The 20,567-nt window shown below is 36.3% G+C and overlaps 2 protein-coding genes across 8 annotated transcripts in view; both read right to left on the bottom strand.

Annotated features, from left to right (window-relative positions):
* The window catches only part of WDSUB1 (WD repeat, sterile alpha motif and U-box domain containing 1), a 46,620-nt gene extending 36,130 nt beyond the window's left edge, over positions 1-10,490 (bottom strand). For 2 of the 7 annotated variants that reach the window (XM_004674627.2, XM_012726899.1), the window contains exons 1-4: positions 10,362-10,456; positions 7,865-8,286; positions 6,118-6,302; positions 4,394-4,486 (exon numbers count right to left, since the gene is read on the bottom strand). In XM_004674627.2, coding sequence (XP_004674684.2) covers positions 4,394-4,486; positions 6,118-6,302; positions 7,865-8,262 — 676 coding nt within the window. In that variant the 5' untranslated portion in view covers positions 8,263-8,286; positions 10,362-10,456. Of the gene's footprint in view, positions 1-4,393; positions 4,487-6,117; positions 6,303-7,864; positions 8,318-10,361 lie in introns of all 7 variants that reach the window. The other 5 variants (XM_012726903.1, XM_012726907.1, XM_012726882.1 and 2 more) reach the window with 5 other exon arrangements.
* Positions 10,491-15,528: 5,038 nt separating this feature from the next.
* Positions 15,529-20,567, bottom strand: part of BAZ2B (bromodomain adjacent to zinc finger domain, 2B) — a 217,253-nt gene continuing 212,214 nt past the window's right edge. Inside the window, exons 36-38 of the mRNA XM_012727386.1 lie at positions 20,221-20,486; positions 19,838-19,981; positions 15,529-16,324 (exon numbers count right to left, since the gene is read on the bottom strand). Of these exons, the coding sequence (XP_012582840.1) occupies positions 16,171-16,324; positions 19,838-19,981; positions 20,221-20,486 (564 nt within the window). The 3' untranslated portion in view covers positions 15,529-16,170. The remainder of the gene's footprint in view (positions 16,325-19,837; positions 19,982-20,220; positions 20,487-20,567) is intronic.

Raw genomic sequence — 20,567 nt, 5'->3', positions numbered from 1 at the left:
CCTCCCTAACGATAAGCAACATAATTAGCTGTAAATGTTAACTGTTTTTTAAAAAAGTTTTAAATGCACATGTTTATAAACTGTTTTATATTTTAAAAGGTCAGTATAAGAATATATTTTTCCACTGGGAAATTACATGCAAAAAAATGAAACTAGATCACTACCTCGCACTATCACAAAACCAACTCCAAGTGGATTAAAGACCTAAACATAAAGAATGGACACCATAAAACATCTGGAAGCAGAGATGGGCAAAACACTATATATGACATACACCTCAGTAACATCTTTAAAGATACAGCACCCAACACAACAAGAGTGAAGGAATGAACAAACAGATGGGACTATATCAAGTTAAAGAGCTTCTGTACAGCAAAAGACATTACAAAAAAAACAGACATCCCACTGGTTGGGGAAAAATTTTCTCACAGAATACTGGTGATAAAAGGATTGATCTCAAAGATATATAAAGAACTGATGAAACTCAACAAAATTAAAGTGAACAACCCCATCAAAAAATGGGCAGAAGAGCTAAAAAGACACTTCTCCAAAGAGGAAATGCAGATGACCAACAAGCATATGAAAAAAATGTTCAACATCACCTGTAATAAGGGAGATGCAAATTAAAACCACAATGAGATACCACCTCACCCCAGTGAGAATGGCACATCTTCAAACAACTAGCAACAACAAATGTTGGCGAGGATGTGGAGAAAAAGGAACTCTCTTGCACTGCTGGTGGGAATGCAAACTAGTATAACCACTATGGAAAAGTGGAAGTTTCTCAAACTGCTAAAAATGGAACTTCCATATGACACAGCAATCCCACTTCTAGGTATCTATCCAAAAGACACAAAAACACTGATACAAAAAGACACCTGCACCACCATGTTTATTACTGCTTTATTTACAATAGAAAAGTCATGGAATCAACCCAAATGCCCATAAGTAAATGACTGGATTAAAAAGATGTGGTACATATACAATGGAATATTACTCAGTAATCAAAAAGACAAACTCATGCCTTTTGCAGCAACATGGATGGAGCTGGAAGGCATCATGCTTAGTAAAATAAGTCAGAAAAAAAAAAGAATACTAGATGGATTCACTCACAGCAGGAGGATAAAGTACGGGGTGTGGAGGGCTGGAGGGGGTGAAGATAATGAACAACTATATTCCAGAGACATTTTACGGAGGTGGAGTGGGGAATAGGATCAAAAGTGGGGAAAAGGTGGGGGAGTGTGCATTGGACTATGTAGTGATGGCACATGGGAGATTTGGTGATGGGAAGCCCATGGGGATTACAACTGAGATGGAAAAAGGCACAACATGATATAAAAATAAGCTAATGTATTATTTTATATATATATATATATATATATATATATATATATATATTTCCATATAACATATGAGAAGTTTAGTTTTGAATAATTAAAATTTATTATGTTCAGGGGCCCTCCCTGGTGGTGCAACAGATTAAAGCTCAGCACTATGAAGCTATCAACAGCCGCTTTGGCATGAGTTTGATCCCTGGCCAGGGAGGTCATTCACATGGTGCAGCAGACCTCTCCTGACCTGCCCACTGCTCCCCTCAGCACTGTATTTCACTGTCTGTTGTGCTCCCCACTCTTCCTCTGATGAATCTTCTCACCCCCTATAACCACCTGTACATCTGGCCTGTATCCCAGTTCTGTATGCATAAATAAATAAATCCTTAAAAAGTTTATTATATTCAGTATAATCACATATGACTATTCTCATGTTTTCGTATAAGAATTTTATGTTATTAAGAGAAGGAGGGCCCTTCCTGGTGGCTCAACTGGGTTAAAGCACAGCACTACGAAGCTGGTCTCAAATGCCTCAGAGGAAGTTTGATCCCCAGCCAGGGAGGTGATACACATGACATATCAGACCTCTCCTGTCTTGCCCACTGCTTCCCCTCAGCTGGTATTTGCCTGTTCTGCTCCCCACTCTGTCTCCGGTAAAACCTCTCACCTCCCCTGCACCTCTGGCCTTTACCCCAGTTCATAAATAAATAAATCTTTGGGGAAAAAAGAACAGAAGAAAAAGATAGGCCAGAGAAGTAATGGCACTGTTATCTTCAGCATCATTTAACTGAATACAGTGAAAGAATATGTTGCCTCATAGGCAACAAATTTTCACAAAAAAAGAAATGTATTTATTTCTTGATAACAGTCCCTTACCCACAAACTCATAATGGCCTTGGCCCTACTGAGGCCTCTTTTTAATGAGGCCTTGACCTTTACGCATCTGAACACATGAACAAACACTAACACAGATTCTAAGGGCTCAAGTCTTAAAAGTGCCTGCCTGAGAAAACTCATAGCTGTCGAAAGAATTTACTGTTTGTTCTTAAATAAAGATAGGACTCCTGTCTTCAGCGTCTGTGAGAACAGACATCCAACTTGCAGAAATGGCAGTTCACTAACCCAGAAGGATTTCATATTGACCAACACTCCTTCTTGCACTTTGTTAATTTTTCATTTTCCTAACTGTACAGAGTTCCCTTCCACTTAAGAACTCCCTCTCTATTCCATCATTCTCCCTTTACAATATCTCATTACTTCTATACAAAGTCAACTCTCTATGAACTGAGTTCACGCTGGACTTTTCCTACTCCATTAGAAAATTACCATTAACATCTAGCCTTATCACTTGCCACTTGTCACAGTGTCCTGCTCCATCTTTGGCAATATTATGAATAACAAAATGTAGTTTGTGGTTTAAACAAATAATAAGACTATTTTTAGGCATCTGAAGCAAATGGCTAATTATCCACACAGTTTCAGAGTTCCCATTAAAATAATGAAGGAATTAATAAAGCCGTGAATTTCAATTCTTTTCTTAATGAAAAGAATGGGAAGGGGGGTGTCAGTAAACCAGAAACTGAAACCAATTTGGGAAAAGCAGAAAGCAAGTGAATTGATAAAGTATCTAGTAACAGCCCAGAGTGCAGAGAGTAGAAGAGGGGGCAAAGCCAAGAATACCAATCTACCCTAGAAAACCTCAAAAGCTTTAGGATTATTTTTAAAATGATTTGTTTATTTATGCATACAAGAACTGGGGTATGCAGAGGTGCCGGAGGTGAGAGGAATCACCACAGAAAGAGTGGGAAGCAGAAGAGGCAGATCTACCAAAATACATTGCTGAGGGGAGCAGTGGGAAGGTCAGGAGAGGTCTGCAGGACAATGTGTGTGGGTCACCTCCTTGGCCAGGAAGCAAACTCATGCTACAGTGACTTTGGACCAACTCATAGTGCTGTGCTTTAACCTGCTGCGCCACCAGGGAGGGCCCAGCCTTAAGATTATTAATGGTCAGGGAACAGAATCAGAATAACAGAAAAAAAAAAAAAAACTAAACTAAAAGTCTGTTTATGGAATGCTCAATGTCTACCTTCAATCCCTGTTGATTTTACCCATAGTAATCTTCAGGAAGGCTAAATGCTTCTCCCAGGCAAAACATTTCGACCTAGGGGGCCCAGGGAAAGTTCCAGAGAAACAAAGACTCCTACATTCTCTAAACTTCCTAACAGGACCAACAACCCACCTCTTTATCCTAAAGGGAAGCCAACAACAAGCCACCATAGGCATAGAGCTTTTAAAAAGCTTATTATGAAAAGTAAGTAGAATAATAACATCAGTTCATATTGAAGAAGGTAATCATATGAAAGAGAAAGATCAGAATAAAAAAAAAGGACTTAAGTGTAAACAAAGAAGATCAGGAAACAAAGCAAAAAAATTATAATTGATACACTGAGCTTTAAGATGACCTTGATCATAAAACAGAAGGATGGTACTATTAAAAAAAGTTTTCAGAAATAGAAAATGATTAATGGGATAAAAAATTCAAATGGGGGTTAAAAGATAATTCTGAGGAATTTTTCCACAAAGTGGACAAAAAAGTAAAAAAGAAATGTTGGTGGGGGGAGTCGGGGTGGCGTGGAGCACAGACTTAATGAATGAGGTCAACAGGCCCATTAATGTGAGTTATAAAAAGAGGAAAGAAGAAATTAAAAAAATAAATGAACACTGTATCTTGAATGTCATGTTTCTTGGCTGAAGAAACAGTACAGTGCATGGGGGGTAGAGGAGAACACCCACCAACAAAAATAAAAAAACTAGAGTAAATACATTTTCAGTGTGATGGTAGACTAGAACAGAAACTGTGATGACTACTTAAAGAGCTGAAAACAGATGAAGTGCCAATTGATTACCTCTGCTCTGTGTGGTGATGTGAAGTCATAATCAGCAATGAGCACCTCATTTTAAAACACTTTGAGTAACTTAGCTATCTCAATACTAAACCTAAATAATACAGAAATTTTATCTGGATAACAAATCATCTTAGAGAACTACAAATGAATACATACCTAGCCTATGGGTAAAAGAAACAACCCAAATTTTGATCTGGCAATCTTGACCACACGATGCCAATCTAAAAAAGTGAAGGCCTTGTTCTCCATCTAAAAGTATAAATTTGTTAAAATTCGAAGAATAAAAATATACAAGCTTTAAATACAAAAAAGTTCTATTGCTTATGCTAAGTTCTATAAACTCTGTTCATTTTAATTACATTTACAAGAAATATTAACTTATACCACACAATGAAATATAGGTAAATTGCAATAAGCTAATTCAAACCCATTTTCATTTAAGAATTGATCAGAAATGTTATTTATTCTGTGGCAAAAATAGGATTATTTTTCTCATTTAAATTTAAAAAAACACAAAGAATAGTCAATATATTATAGCATTTATAGATATTAATGACAAATGAAAATAAAGTTACCTGTTCTATTTTTCTTAAAAATATACTGTCATTCTCACAAATCTTTCTAACACTTTTAAAGGATATATATCAATCAGTTTCAGGGAATTTATACATAGATTAATATCCATTTCAACAGAAGTTGAATTAGAGAAACTAAGAAGGAATACAGATTGATATTTTATTAAAAGAAATAATCCTAGGCCCTCCCTGGTGGCGCAGCCGGTTAAAGCACTGCACTAGGAAGCTAAAGCCACTTCTGCATGAGTTTGATCCCTGCCTGCCCCGGAGGAGATCCACATGGTGTGGCAGACCTCTCCTGACCCGCCTGCTGCTCCCCTCAGCAGTGTACTTTGTCGATCTGCCTGTTCTGCTCCCCGCTCTCTCTCTGGTGGATCCTCTCACCCTCCGCATCTCTGGCCTGTACCCCAGTTCTGTATGAATAAATAAATCTTTAAAAAAAAATAATAATTCTAGAACATATTCTCAAGGCAAGGCAGGAATGAGTGTTACACATATTTTAATATCTCACCTAGAATTCTCTGCCTGGTTTAGGGAAACAAGCTGTCAACTATACATCTCTTGTCATAAAGATATGACAAGGATGTCCTTAGGTTTACTTTAACATTAACATAATAATGTTACTTTATTTGAAAATATTTTCAGATTATTTATAATAAAAAAATACCTAAATCTCCCTACATTATATAATTCACCAGGAATTCTCTGAGAAGATACCACACAAATGGAAAAAATGGTTCGTATTACAGGCTGGTCTTAAATTACAAAACACTAAAAGAGTAGCTTATCAACTCTAAATTAGGTAGGGATTTTAATATAAGAATCAGTTTATGAGGGTTTCACTGGTGGCACAGGGGTTAAAGTCTCAGCATTATCAAGCTATCAATGGCCACTGATGCATGAGTTCTATTTAGGCCAGGGAGTTACCCTCTACAGTGCAGCAGACCTCTCCAATTTGGCCCACTCTCAGCAGAGTATTTCAGTAGATCTGCCTGTTCTGTTCCTCAGTCTCTTTCTGGTGAATGTTCTCACGCCTAGCACTTCTGGCCTACACCCCAGTTCTTGTATGCATAAATAACTTTTCTACAAATGGGTTCATTCACGAAATAGAAATATAGTAATTTGCTAAGTGATGTTAAAAAGTTTTAAAAACTTTAAGGATGCTTCCTTAAAAGGAATGAATTAAAAGGGCTCCTGATTTTATTAATCACCAAATGGAAATAAATGAAAAAACATTCACATACAACTGAGGAATACAAATACAAAGTAGGAATGACTAGTACTTAAAAGAGTAAAATAACTAACCAGAAAATGGTTGTGAAGAAATATCACAGCAGGTAATTCCAAGATCATGTGCTTTTTCACTATGCAGACACCTCATTTTATCATCCCACACTGTTAAATCTCCACATGAGGAGCCAGTGACAAAGAAATTTCCATCAGGGGAAAATGCACAGGCTACCAAGGAACCATCTTTAACACTACCACATCTGGAAAAAAAAAAAAAGATTTTCATTTCAGAACAGCTTTATTTTACAATCTCTAACAGCAACCTGATACAGTGAAGAGGACATATGATATTACAGGACTTGAAAGGCTAACTGATGCTTACAGGAATAAAATATTATATGTAGGTTATAAATAGATATGCTTTCTAGAAATGAGATTTAAATGTTATCTTAACTAGCGTGTTCAATTCTAAACTATAAGGCTACATCACACATCTTATTCCATATATCAAGACAATATAAACACATTAAAACCTACAGAACTGGGGGGAAAAAATCAGTGAGTGACAATCAACAAAATTAACTCTAATAACATTTCTTTTTAAAGATGAGACTTTTTATTGAAAATATGTCTTTGGAATCAAAAGTACTTTCAACTTGTGTATTAAAATCATTTAAGGCCTTTCATTAAAATCAGTAAGGCCTTTCACCTTCAAATATAAATTTTTTATAAAAGGAAGATGCTGTGAAAAATTTAATAGTAACAAGTTAAAATTATTTTGGAAAGCCAAGGGGGTACTGTGCTGGTGATAATATATTTTCTGAATCAGGAAAAATAAACTGGTAAAAATCCAACAACTAGTGCACTATCCCACCCAATAGTTAAATCTACTTTGGTGTCTCATTTTATAATGTTAAATTACATAATTAAGAAGCCACTCTAGAGAGGCAAAATTCACGACCTGATAAGTGAAGATTTCTTATTGACATCTGTTTTCCACTCATAAAATGACATTCCATTTTGTGCTTTCTTTAAACTTTTTAACGCTACTTAAATCATATCACCTTCTTCAACCCAATAGCTAACCCTAAATGAGCAACAGTTGTTGATCCCAGCTGGTAGTTCTGCTCTGAATGTTAGGGGGAGGAAGGTAACATTTCAAAGTTCTATGATTTTTAATGTACTTATGACATTAAACTGTATACTTAAATAGTTTCAAAGGTAAATTTTGTTAATATATATCTCACTACAATATAAATTCATAAAAGTACATGGTTTTAATGTTGGTAAGTTGCAAGAATAATACCAGTATAAATTAATTAATGTACTTTTATCCAAAAGGAGTTTTTCACATAGTTCCTTTTAGAAATGATACCACCACCCACTAATCACAAGGTTTTTTTTTTCCTTGGGGCTCAGTAGTTCATTCCCCAGCAAGAATCCCAAGCAATAAACAGCTTGTCCTTAAACTAACACTTACCTAACATTACTGAGTTATTGAGAACACCTGAGCCATTAATGACAACAACAAAATCTAAAAATAATGGATCTTATTCAAAAGATTTTTCTTTGCCTGACTCCTACAGTAAAAGTCCATAAATCTAACAAATTTAACCTTTATTTTACAAAATATTCAGAGTTAAGAAAAATCTACAAGAATTACATTAAGTGTCTGTTTTTCTGACTTCAGAAGACCAAAAGATCTTTCCCTGTGATGTCTGAAAAGTATCTGCTTCTTAATGTCGTCAAAATATTCTGCTTTCTGTTATTTCTCAACAAACCTCTTAGGATTAAAAAATTGAAAATATCTAAATATTCATACCTATACAACTTGTGTGACTGTGCATTCCACAAGACAACAGTTCCATCAGCTGCCCCTGAAACCACACACGTGGAATCTGGGGAAAACTGGCAAACCCTCACCGGGCTACCACTGGGCTGTTCCATCACTGCCAACATCTGTCCATTTTGAGGATTCCACAGGACTGTGGTACCATCTGTTGAACATGAAGCCAAAATATGTCCTGAAGGGGAGAAACAGCACCAGTGGACAGCATAGGTGTGAAATTTCAATGGAGAGTGTGGCAGTTCGATAAAGTCACTTAGGGAGTACAGGCGAACTGTTTTGTCCAAGGAGCAAGTTGCCAAGAGGGAAGAGGAGAAGGCACAGCAGTTGACATCATCACCATGATCGGCTATTGTATGAATTAGTTTCACCATGTTCTTTATAGAAAGTAAAATATCCTGCAATTTTTTAAATAAAGGTTACTTCATCCTAATAACAAAATAAAAACAACACAAGTCCCTTAAAAGGGTGAAAATCAATTTAAGAATTTACTTAAAGGTCCTAAATTCCTATTTGTTAATGACAATCTACTATACCTTGGATAAGGATAATTTAAAGGCAAATAAATATAATACTCTAATACTTGATGATGGTCATAGTCATCACTAAAATTCCATATCCTGAAAAAGAACCTGGTCAATTAACTTCAAACTGATTTGACAGTGAATACCCAAAACTTTAATACTGCTTCACTCCAGATCTAATAATCTCAACTCAAAAAGATTTTTCACTATTTTTAACAAATTGCTGCTTCTTCCACAGGATGGAGCTAAGGCTATTTAAGATCCAACCACAGGGATCCCTCATAAAAACAAGAAGCTTCATTTAAAATTTAACTGGCAATGTTGAAATCTATCTTATTAATGGTTGGTCATTTTGTATGATAATCCATAAAAGGATATAAAATATTTAAGATAGAGAATCAACATGAAATCAAAGAAACTAAGGCAAGGAAAGCAAAGAGAAAGAGTGGCAAAAAAATGGATTTAGCCAGAGTGCACTAAGAACAAAATTTCTCACCACAGCTTATGAAACCCTGTACGTTCTGGCTCTTGGCTGCCTACTTCTGCAACCTGGACTTCTGCACTTTCCTCTCTTTTCTTCCCGCCCTCCCCAGCCAATGTAGCCTGTCTTTTGGATCATCATAATGTGGTTTTCTTATGCTAAATTCTGTTCTCTGCTTTTACTATCCTAATTTTCACACAGATTTCAATTTCAGTGTCACTCCTCAGAAAGACCTCCTTCATCTAAAGTAGCTACCCTCAAGCTAGCACAGCATCCTATTTTAACTCTCATTAACTATCACCATCGGATGCATGTTATTTCTCCCAAATAACAAATTTTATAAACTCCAATGTAGTAAAGATCTTGTCTATTTTGTTAATTTCTGTAACCACTTCATGTAAAAAGTGTCAGGTATCTATTGCCCTTAAGTATTTTAGTATGTTTTTTCAAAAATCCACTAAGTTCAAGCCTTTAGATATTATATATGAACTTAGAAGAATACGATTAGGAAATTAAAGTTGCAAGGTTTTTTTAGTGGAAAAATGGCAAAGACAGAGGCAATCACCTGGGGTTGTAAAGTTTATAATCCTTGTTTGAATCTTTACAGAGACCCTTATAAACAAAAGGATGGAGCTTGCTTTTTCCCATTTCCATCTTATCCCAAAAGTTCAACTCCCCCACCCCCCAAACAAACTCTAAATCATTAAATCAAAACCGCCGAAAAACCTGGTAGATTATTACCACCAGTGCTCGAGCACTGAAAACAAGCAAGATCAGGTGGTGCCTTCTGGAGAACTCCCAAATCCCAACCGTGCAAACGCATACAGGTAATTTTCCAAACACTGGCTTGCACACTGATGTGACACCCAGCTCCAGGTACGACTGGAGGCCACACAGTCGCCTGGGGCAGTTGTAATCAGCAGAACAGTTTTGAAAAGCTCTGACACCTGCCTCTACCTGGCCATAGGATTTGGGAGGATTCAGCCCTCAGCTGTCAAGCCTTTAACCCCTCGCCAGTGTTAACACAAGCATTTCCTTCTAATACAAAGCAAACCCGAAAAATGCCAAGAACTCCTCACCCTCCCTTTCCCCATAAAGCCTGTGACTTACTCCCCAGCACGCAGGCCACAAGCTTGCCCAAACTGAGCGTCCGCCAAGCCTCAGCTAACTGAGCTACCCGCGGGACGTTTTCACTGCCTCGCGGTCACTCCGCGGCCGGCTGGAAGCTGGGACTTCCGGGGCGCAGACCAGAACTCCGGTGGGGCCCAGATGGGGTTTCCACGCGACTCCAATAGCTCCCACCCTCCCCACGCCCGCCCCCCAGCTCCCAGGCTGAGGTCTCACAGCCGCGCCTCGCTCCCGCTCCGTCAAGCTCCCTGTCGCGCGCTTAAAACCAAACTTCGAAAAACAGGATTCAGTCACCCTGAGCCAGGAGGCCCCGCGGGCTACCGACAGTCGCGCTCCCCACCTGCCACTCCTGTAGCTAAACTAGCCCGTGGGCGCAGCCTATTTCACCTCCGAGACCCCAGGCTCTTGGGATCCGCCCTCAGGTGCCCGGCCAGCTGCGCGGATCACGTGACGCGCAGGTGAGGTGGGCGGGGTTGGCGCCTTGGAGACCACGCACGGCAGAAAACAGGACCCGCCCCCAGAGGGGACGTGCCAGACTCAGACGCATGCGCACACCCTCCCGCTTCTGGCGGAAGAAGTCTGCATTCTGTCTTATCTTGAATTCCAGATGAATTCAGTCCCGGAAAGAGCCTGTGTTTGTAATTTAGTCCCATCTGGGGAAATTGAGGTCCGAAGGGCTAGTGAGTATTCGAGCCGTTGTAGCAAATGTCCGGTATTCCGGCTTAAAGTTTTTGAGTCAGCTGCCGTATGTCTCCGGTCTCAGTTCTCGACCTCACGGACTGGTCTTTTCTTTAACCTAGCCCTCAGCGAGGGTGTCTTCTGCCGTCGCCTTTGTACTACTGTTTCTCAAATTTCCCGTTCCAAGACTCGCCCCTGGACCGTAGTCTTGCTGTTCCCGCTGTACACGGACAGGTCCAGAGGGATAGAGGGGATTCACCTGCGCCCAATTTGTATTTCTTCCAGTCTTACCAAGTGTCTTCAAGGTTCTTGGGGAGACCGTGGTCTCCACGTGTAATTAACTACACGTGGTTCTGCCATCCCCTTGGAGATGCAAAGTTTGCCCAGAGAAAATAGTCCCTAGACCTCTCTCAACTTTGTTTAATTAGGTGTGAATTCAGGTGAAAATCAACGACACTGATAGTTTTTGTTTTTAATCCAGCCATCTTTTAATTTTCAATTAAATTAGAGAATTTTATGAGGAACCACTTTAAAATTGTCAACCTGGGGTGGGGGGGTGAAAGTCATATTTGAAGAGGAATTACTTAAAATATTCAAATTTTAAATGAAATTGCAGTGATGAAATGATTTTTAATGAAAAAGAGCAAAGAAAAGAAGGGTCAAAGTTTATGATTTGGCACGTTTCCATATCTTTAAATTGATAGGAGAGTGCATCATAATTGAGACATGGCACACCTGACTGCTTAAGTACCTACAAAATCATGTTTTTCTAAAGACTTTTTGGTTAAATAAGTACCTCTCTCTAGAAAATTTACAAAATAAAACCAGAAATGCTAATAATCATATAATTCAAAGATAACAATTTAGATAACATTTATTTTTGGTCTTTCATTTATAAATATCAATGATTTTACAAAAAGTCTTGCAAACTACCTTTTTAAACTTAAACTTACAACCTATGCATTTTTCATGTCTAAAATTCCAGTAACTTTTTTCTCTTTTAATGGTTCACATGGAACCATACGAAAATTTATTTGGTATTTCCTTACTGTTGGATGGCTGTTTCAATATTTTAGAGCTTTGTATAAATAGTAAATGGCTTCCTCGTTATCCACATTTATAAATATTACTTACAATATTGTTAAATAGAACATAAGGCTGTAAATGTTACTAATAAATATTGTGTTTTTTTTATAGAGGTGTATGTTTAATACTCTCAGCAAAATATGCCTGTGCTTGTCGCTCCACATCCTTCACAAAACTTGAGTAAAACCTTTTATATCTTCACTTTGATGAGCAGAATTACTTATTAGTTAAGTAAAATATGTAAAAGAAATATATGCCAGTAATTTAACAGGATCACCTCAAGGCTAATATGATCAGATTGTCCTGCAGGAAAATGCAATTTCAGAGAGAGAAACCCTATTATAACTGATCTTCAGTTTATGAGTTTACAATTTGGGAGACGTTAATGAAAATATCTTGTTTGTATACTAAAAACGTAAGAATTTATAGAGATCTTTGATCATGTGAGTGAAGTGGTTATCTCAGAGATACTCAAAATTATTGAAACTTTGACTCATTATAATAAAGGTTTATATATTTTAAGTATTCTTTGACTCAATTATATAACTGATGAGTAATCCTATATTAATTTTTTTATTCTGCTCCAGTAATAATGCTATTTGAACTATTCAGAAACTAATTTCATTTGAGGCACCATTGATTTACAACACTGTATATAATTTAGAATACAATCACACACATTCTTCCAGTGTGTTATCACATCACAGACTACAAAGGCAGCTACATATTAAAATCTGCCACTCCTACCAGTCTTCTTAAGTGAATCACAATTTCAGTCCCCATGTTCCTGTGTTGTGAAGTCTCATTCTTTTCTACGACCCCTTCTTTAAGTGATAGGTTATAGAAAGGTAGGATGTTAAGCCATACTCGGCATACTTTCTCGCTGTCTTAAACCAGTGGTTTGACAGTCTATCAGGATGGCCTAGGGCCCTCCCTGGTGGCACAATGGGTTAAAGCGCAGCACTAAGAAGCTATCTGTGGACACTGCACCAGGAGTTCCATCCCAGGCCAGGGAGGTTACCCACATGGCGAGGCAGACCTCTCCTGTCCCACCCACTGCTCCCCTCAGCAGTGTATTTCAATCAGTCCACTTGTTTTGTTCCCCACCACCCTGCACCTCTGGCCTGTATCCCAGTTCTTGTATGCATAAATAAATCTTAAAAGAATATTTATATAGCCTAGCATATGGTGCAATTACAACTAATCCCAATATCTCAATAAATTAAAACAGAAAAGTTTATTTATTGCTTATGTGATAGGTCAATTGTGAATTGGTAGGGAATTCTATCATAGCTAATCAGGGGTCTAGGCTAACAGACCATGAGTTATTTTGAAAATTATAAATTACTGTGGCTAGAGGGAAAGGAGATAAATTAAACGCTCAACTAGCAAGAGACACCAGATACTTGCATTGGGATCTTTGTCCACAATTAGGTTGTCAAATGACTCCATTCAACTGCTGGCGGTGTAAGAAATACAATTCTACCATGTGCCTGGGAAGATGGAAAGCTGGAAGTCTTTAATTTTATTGTTTTAATGACTATACCACATGGTAAATGCTTTTTCCTTTGAAAGGAAATGAGATCAAAGTTAGAGATCAAAAGCTGCTGTCTGGAGAATTACAAAGAAGGTCCACTTTGTGGCAGATAATGTATTTTTCCACCTATTGGATTCACCTGGAACCTCTTAATTAGACCCTTGATTACAATCTGGGCCCTTTCAAGTCCCAGGAAACAGCTGTGCTTTAAGCTTCAAAATAAGCTTATCAAGTAATATAACTGCACTTGTCATGAATTCTTGTGCATCATAAACATACAATAAGAGCTATCCTCTTCGAAGCTCTTATTTTGGAAAATCAAACTTTCCTGCATAGCTGGATGTGCCTATATCCAAAATACATTTAGAACTCTAATTCTGTCATACTTTTTAGAGAGCGTGCTTACTTCTACCTTGTATCTTCCTTGACTGGAAGTCTTAATGACAAAATTTTATTTACTATGTCAGGTATTAAGGTAGATTCTGGATATTTCAAAATGTGTGACTCGGTCCCTTGCAGTATGAGTGGTGAGATAATATGGCCCATGCAATGCCCAGAGTTATGGGGAAATGAGATCTAGCTTGTGGATAAAAGTGGGCTCACTCCTAAGTACATTTCATTCTCACTGCATTCACTCTATGCTCATCTTTCAAATGATTCCATCTTCCTCCCAGCCTCCATGACAACAGGAAACCTGAAACATGCTACCTGAATAACTGGGAAGTAATCTCTCCCAATTAATCTGGGAATTGATATTCTGGTTCATGTTTTATATACTAAGTTCAGTGCACATCAGCTACTCAATTTTTATAGCTTCTACAAGGCAGATAGGATTTGATATGATGTCAAATAAAACTACAAAGAGGTGAATTAAAGTCGAAGCTGCTAATATTAGAGAAATTTATATTTTTCAAAATATAGTATTCAAATTCAAAATACATATCAAATTGTTGGTGAAAAATAACCCCAATCAATACTAAACATTGGTTGGGAGGTAAGCAGAAAGCATCCCTTTTCACTGCTGTACAGGCAAGCTGGTGCAGTTATCTGGTGGTTATCAATAGCATGGGAAGTTAAATGTACACATGCCCAATGATGGGGGATTCCCCTGCATGTACAAAGAAACTCTTACCACAGTACATTATCTATTTCTGTATAACAAATTACTAAAAAACTAAGTTAAAAATGATGTAAAAATAAACTTGTAAAAAGAAAAAAAAAACAAACAAAAAAACTAAGTAACTTAAAACAATAATAAGTGTTGTTTCATAGTTTCTGTAGGTCCATTCAGGTAGGCTGAGTAAGACAGTTCTGATACGTGTCTTGTTTGCTAATATTTTCATATTGGACATGTGAGATAACCAGTAAAACAGGCAGAGGTTCACGGAAATAACATCACTTTAAACCATCCTTACCCATTCAGCCCAATGTTTGTTGAGCCACATTCTCCTGCTCTTTATGATTCTGAACAAATCAAATTGAACTTTTTTGAAAAGAATGTATTTTCAGGTTGATTAAGAAAAACTAAAAAACTAGTTTGTAAAAGTCTTTTATTGTATCCGTGCCACACATAGTAGTGAAAATAACACTCCTAAAAAAAGAATGCTACCTTTTCCACAACATTTTATTTTAAATAAAACTTCAAGTACTCTTACATAGGTACAAAAAAAAATTCTGATCTATTTGCCTCCAACGGGCCACCACAACACACAGTAGATAAAACACAGTGGTTACAAATGTCTTCCAAATTTATTTCTGAGGCAAGGCAAATGGGAGGGAAATGTTTCTATGAAAAAATACTGTGTGCGTAGGAAATTGTCACAATTTTATTCCACATGGATACAAATGATTATACTTTAATTTAGGCCCTGGTGGCTTAAAATTATATAACAAAATAGAAAAATGGAAAACTAATATCCCCTACACCCTGTTTCAAAGGCAGGCACTACCAAGATCAAGGAAACGCCACAGTGTTGGTAGAGGATAATTACTGTACAAGCTGTATAGCTGTAATTACCTTCAGACTAAAATAAAATGCTACAGTCCTTCTAAGGCATAAACAATAATGTCTGCAAACAATATATACACATAATACATATTTAAAACAAGACTTAATATAAACAATAATGAACAGTATATACATGTCAATTTTTCTTCACTGTTTTTGAAATACAATTAAACTACACAAGTGATGCAGCAACATATATATATATACTTATATATATATATATATAAATGTACTTGTAACTCTACAGTAAAGTTTATTTTTGGTGCTTTTATAGCACATCAGTGTAAACAGTTTAACTTGGCTTTGTTTTATATTTTAAAACATTCCTTGTTGTATTTTCAAGATTTAAAGCAATTTTCTAGTTCTTCCTTTTCACAGAAAACGAAGATTCTGGATGTGGTTTAATCATAAATAATTCATAAAATTAAATACATTCACTAAAAAATAAACTACAAAGTAAAAAAATGAAAAATAGATATTTATTGAGAGGGAAAGGAGAACCGTTTCCCACGTTAGAGCTCTGGTGTTGAATATTCAGTGCGATTTGATATATTTTAATTGCTATTGCACTATAACACCCTTTCCTTTGAAAATTCTTTGGGTGTGCTTCCCTGTTCTACCTAAATTAGCTGATAAATCACACAAACCAATAACCAAGGGCCTTGGTTGTTGTAGGAGTGAAGCCTTTAAAAATGGTATCATTCTTCTGATACATTTTTGTGATATTTTAAGGAAAAAAAAGTCACTATGTATGTGCCTTGCACATTTGTGTAAATATAGTTCACATTGCTGGTCTTATTTGTCCTTGTTTTAAAAGGTAAAAAGTAGATTATTATTATTTCAGCTCACTTTGAAAGTATCTGTCCACTTTTTTTCAAAATACTTCCTCATACTGTGGCCAGCTCTGCCTATATCAGAATCATCTTCATTAAATGTTTCACAGTTGTCAAAAACAAGCCTGACATCTAGGGCAAAGGCTTCAAGATTTGGATACCTGAAAAACAAACAAGCAAAAGCACAACATGATTTAAAAGTAATTTTATAAGACAGTTTTATTTTATAAATACAAATGAAAAAGTAATAAAAGGTAAAATAAAAATTAAAATTGAACAGAAAAAGATTAGGAAAACTGCATTTAAGCTGACATAAAACATAACCTCTTAAAAGTAGAACATTAAAAAATTACATTTATTCTGAACCATATAGAATTAAAAGACAAGTTAAATGGAAAAATGAATCTGAAGGTCAGGTACAGTTTGATTAGCATTTCCCCCCACATGTCATTTCCTGTTCAATCTGGACCATAACTCTGTTAGAGGACTCATCCACATAACTATTTCATTAACTCCTCTGACCAACTGTAATACCCCACTATCCAAAATCAAAGATGTTTAGTTGCAGTAGTAATAATAATGTAATTGCTTCCTCTGCACAATAACCATTACACCTGCCCTGTAACTATTACATACATCCCAGCATCCACTTCTCTGTGCTAAATCTGCCTCATTTTCCATTTCTCTTCTCTCTTCAAATATGCTATTTTACTCAAGCATTGGAGTATGATGATCCAAAACAAGCCAGAAAGCACATACTATAGTAGAAATAACATTACAACGAACTGTTTTTCAACAAGAAACACTTGACTACAGCACTTTTTAATGGAAAAATCCCAATTCTCACTTTCTGGAAGAACACAGAGAAAAGAACAGAACAGAAAGATGAACAAATCTGTCTAAACTTAACTGGCAATGGAGGAGTATTTTGTATTAAGTCAAATCAATACATTTTGAAAGAGCGCTTTGGAAATTCAATTTAAGTGATTCAAATTTCCAAATTGTACACAACATAATTTACTCATTAGAAATACCTGTGAAGCATGTGCTGACAGTCTGAGACCTGAGAAATCATTTCTTTTGGAATGTTTTCTAATAGAATACCTTGTGTGGTCTTTCACTCCCTTCTTCTAATATGTACAATAATAAAAGGAATAAAATTCCTATGGTAATGAGCTCACAGAGCTCCTAAGATTTATGTAACCTCATCCATTTCCTGTCTTTCTGGGAATTGTTGTTATATATTAAGGGGAAACTCACATCACAGAAAAACAAGCATTCCCCCCCCCACCTCCCCTCCAAATTAATTATTTTAAGGTCAGTAGCATTCACAACATGGTATTACCATCATTTCTATCTAACCAAAACACTGTCATTATCCCCAAAGGAAACCTGTATTATCCATGAGCTAAGTTACTCTCTGTTCCTCTCTGTATCCATCCTCTGAGCAATCATCATACATATTGTCTCTATTCTGGATATTTTGGATAAATGGAATCATACAACATTTGTGAGAAAGATTTTTATAAAATATCTTAAAAGTGGGCTCTCCTTGGTGGCGCAGCGGGTTAAACACAGCACGAAGAAGCTAAAGCCACTTCAGCATGAGTTTGATCCCTCGGCCCCAGAGGTGATCCACGTGGTGCAGCAGACCTCTCCTGACCTGCCTGCTGCTCCCCTCAGCAGTATACTTCGTCAGTCGGCCTGTTCTGCTCCCCACTCTGTCTCTGGTGAAGCCTCTCACCACCCTTGCACCTCATGCCTGTACCCCAGTTCTGTATACATAAATACAATCTTTTATATACATATGTATGTATATATCTTAAAACTACCTTGAGAATTACTTGTCTCTTTAGATTGTTATTTTCTACAAGGAAAGTTTAATGATTAATGCTTAGGGAGACTATGGAATCTGGGAAAGAATTTCAGGTGAGATTCTAGGTGAAATAAGTATACTACTCACATCCGTGCCTTCACAAAAAAAAATGGGACAACTGATGGAACACAGCAAGACAAATTATAGTGAGCAGTTCCTTCCCTCTGTTCTATAAATTTATAGTATAAAAATCTGAAATACTTGTCAATTTTAGTTTCAACTCATTAATTTGGGTTTAATTAAAAAAGAAAAAAATAAACAACAACAAAAAAACCCTCAAGAGTTATAGGAGCCTGAATCCACTAAATTTTGCTTTTCACTTAGTTGGCATCTAAACAGAATTATAAAGAACTGCTTCCCTTTGGCTGCCTGCCTCCACAGTGACACTTCTATTTATCAAGACTCATCTCAAAAGAGAGTTCTAATTTTGTAGTTCTTTGGGATTCTATGTTGAATTTTAAGTCTGTTTTGAAGACTTTAAAGCTTAAGCTCAACCTCTATCCAAGAACCAGAGAATCATGAAAATTAAAGTTAAGCGCGAATTTAAACACTTATCAAGTGTTCCTGGGTGAGTATTTTAGCTGTTTTGATGGAAAAGTCCATTGTGTTAACCCCTCCCCCCAAACATCTGATTATTTTGATAGAATATACAAAAGAACAACTCCGTATCTAGACAGTAGGTTTTGCCTGTTTCACATTTGAACCAATAGTTTAAATTGTTTCTGAATGTAGGCTAGTTGCTTTGTGTTTTTTAAAAAAGAATGCTTTGGAAGATTGACCTTTTGGCCTCCCAGGAAATAAATTAGTCATTTTATCAATCTAATAAATCATTTGATAAGTGAAACAGAGAGCTACGTAACAGAAATCATTGTGAGCTAAACAAATTTATTCAACTCTTCTAAATTGAATACAAATTATGGAGCACAGCAGTTTTCACCAAAAGACTGTTCAGGAAGAACTATATAATAAAGTATGTAGCAATGATAAAAATAACAAGAGTGCAATTAAATATTTTTATAATTAACCTTTCAATGTAAAATTTCTTGGTTCTCCTTATTTTCTGTGACTGCCTTGAGCTGATGAGCACAGAGATCAGGGGAGAATGGAGAAAAGAGTACAGGCTCACCGCTCCGGCCACTTACATGAAGAATGTTTTTGTGTGGGCTTTTTAAGCAAACAGACTCATTCTTATGGCTCCAAACTAAACCAGTGTCTAGAAACCAACTAAATTCTACTGATTAGTTGCTGCCCCTCACTTTCAGGTTTGAATTGGTCTAACAAAGATCATTAATTGTGGCCAGGAAGTTACCTTTCAGAGTAAAAAAGAGCAAAAAATAACTATCTTCACATTTAATAAATGCATTTTTAGTATCTCTGATCACTCATAATAGGCTTTTAGTATTAAAATTTTCAATGCTTTTTATTAATTTACATTGTAATAATCTATTAGTCAACTTTTGTTTAATCTGTATGAGATAGTGTCAGTATTTCACTGATGTACAATTTAAGTTTCCATTTACAAGTTACTTACTTCTCTGATGTTTTCCCATATTTTTCAGGTTGAATTTGTGCCCTTACAATTGCAAAAGAGCTTTATTTACTATTACTTTCCAATTGTTATTCACCCATGTTCCATGGTACACTACACTGACCCCACACATGACTTCTCTCCCCCTCTCTCTCCACAAACGCAGTGTCTATGTCGTTGCCATTAATTAATGAATGGTTTTGCTCACTGCAACAGTAGCCAGCACATATCAAGAATTTAAAAATTATTGAGCTAAAATGATTTACTTACTGTCCACTACTTAATTTTTCTCTAATTGTAGAAAAGTCCATAGGCTTCTTAATAACTTTCTTATAACCAGGAACAAGTTTCAAGTTTACAGGAAGTAGAAAAGGCCATGCATCTTCATGAGTTTCCATTTCAGTAAGGATCATACTAAAGAAAATAATGTTTAAAATCAATACCTATGCTTTAGTATATATATTTTTAATGAAAATTTGGGTTGAAAATGCTCTCCAATAAAAACTCAAGAAAATTAACTTATTGAAGAGATAAGCAAAAATATTTACTTGTACAACAGAATTTACACTTTCCGAAAAAAAAAAAACTCACATTTAATATGCAGTTTTCTCATAGATATCATAAATATAAGTGTGTGAAAACTGAAATGATACCTGCAAAGAGCTAGATCCTTGGAGTCATCTCTCTTAGGTTTCTTAACAGAAGTAAAACTTTCCTGTTTGGACAAGCTAACAGAAGTGCTGTCCTCCATTTTTCTTTTTTTCAGATCTTTGTTTCCTCTTTTGAGTGAACTACTTGTCGATGCAGAGTCTTCGTCTTCAGTATCACCTGTTAAAGTTCCTTTCTTGCCTTTCTTTGAATCACTAGTCTTTTTGCCTTTGACATGAAGCTTTTTGATTTTCAGGGTTTGACCACTTGCCTTGAATTTAAAAATATATGAGGCATAAGAAAATAACTGTCCACAGACTTTCAATTATTTTACATTATTTAAATTGTGAAA

Source organism: Condylura cristata, unplaced genomic scaffold (genome assembly GCF_000260355.1).
Source record: "Condylura cristata isolate star-nosed mole 26May11 unplaced genomic scaffold, ConCri1.0 scaffold00002, whole genome shotgun sequence".
Taxonomy (NCBI): Eukaryota; Metazoa; Chordata; class Mammalia; order Eulipotyphla; family Talpidae; genus Condylura; species Condylura cristata.
This window is presented reverse-complemented; position numbering and strand designations above follow the sequence as displayed.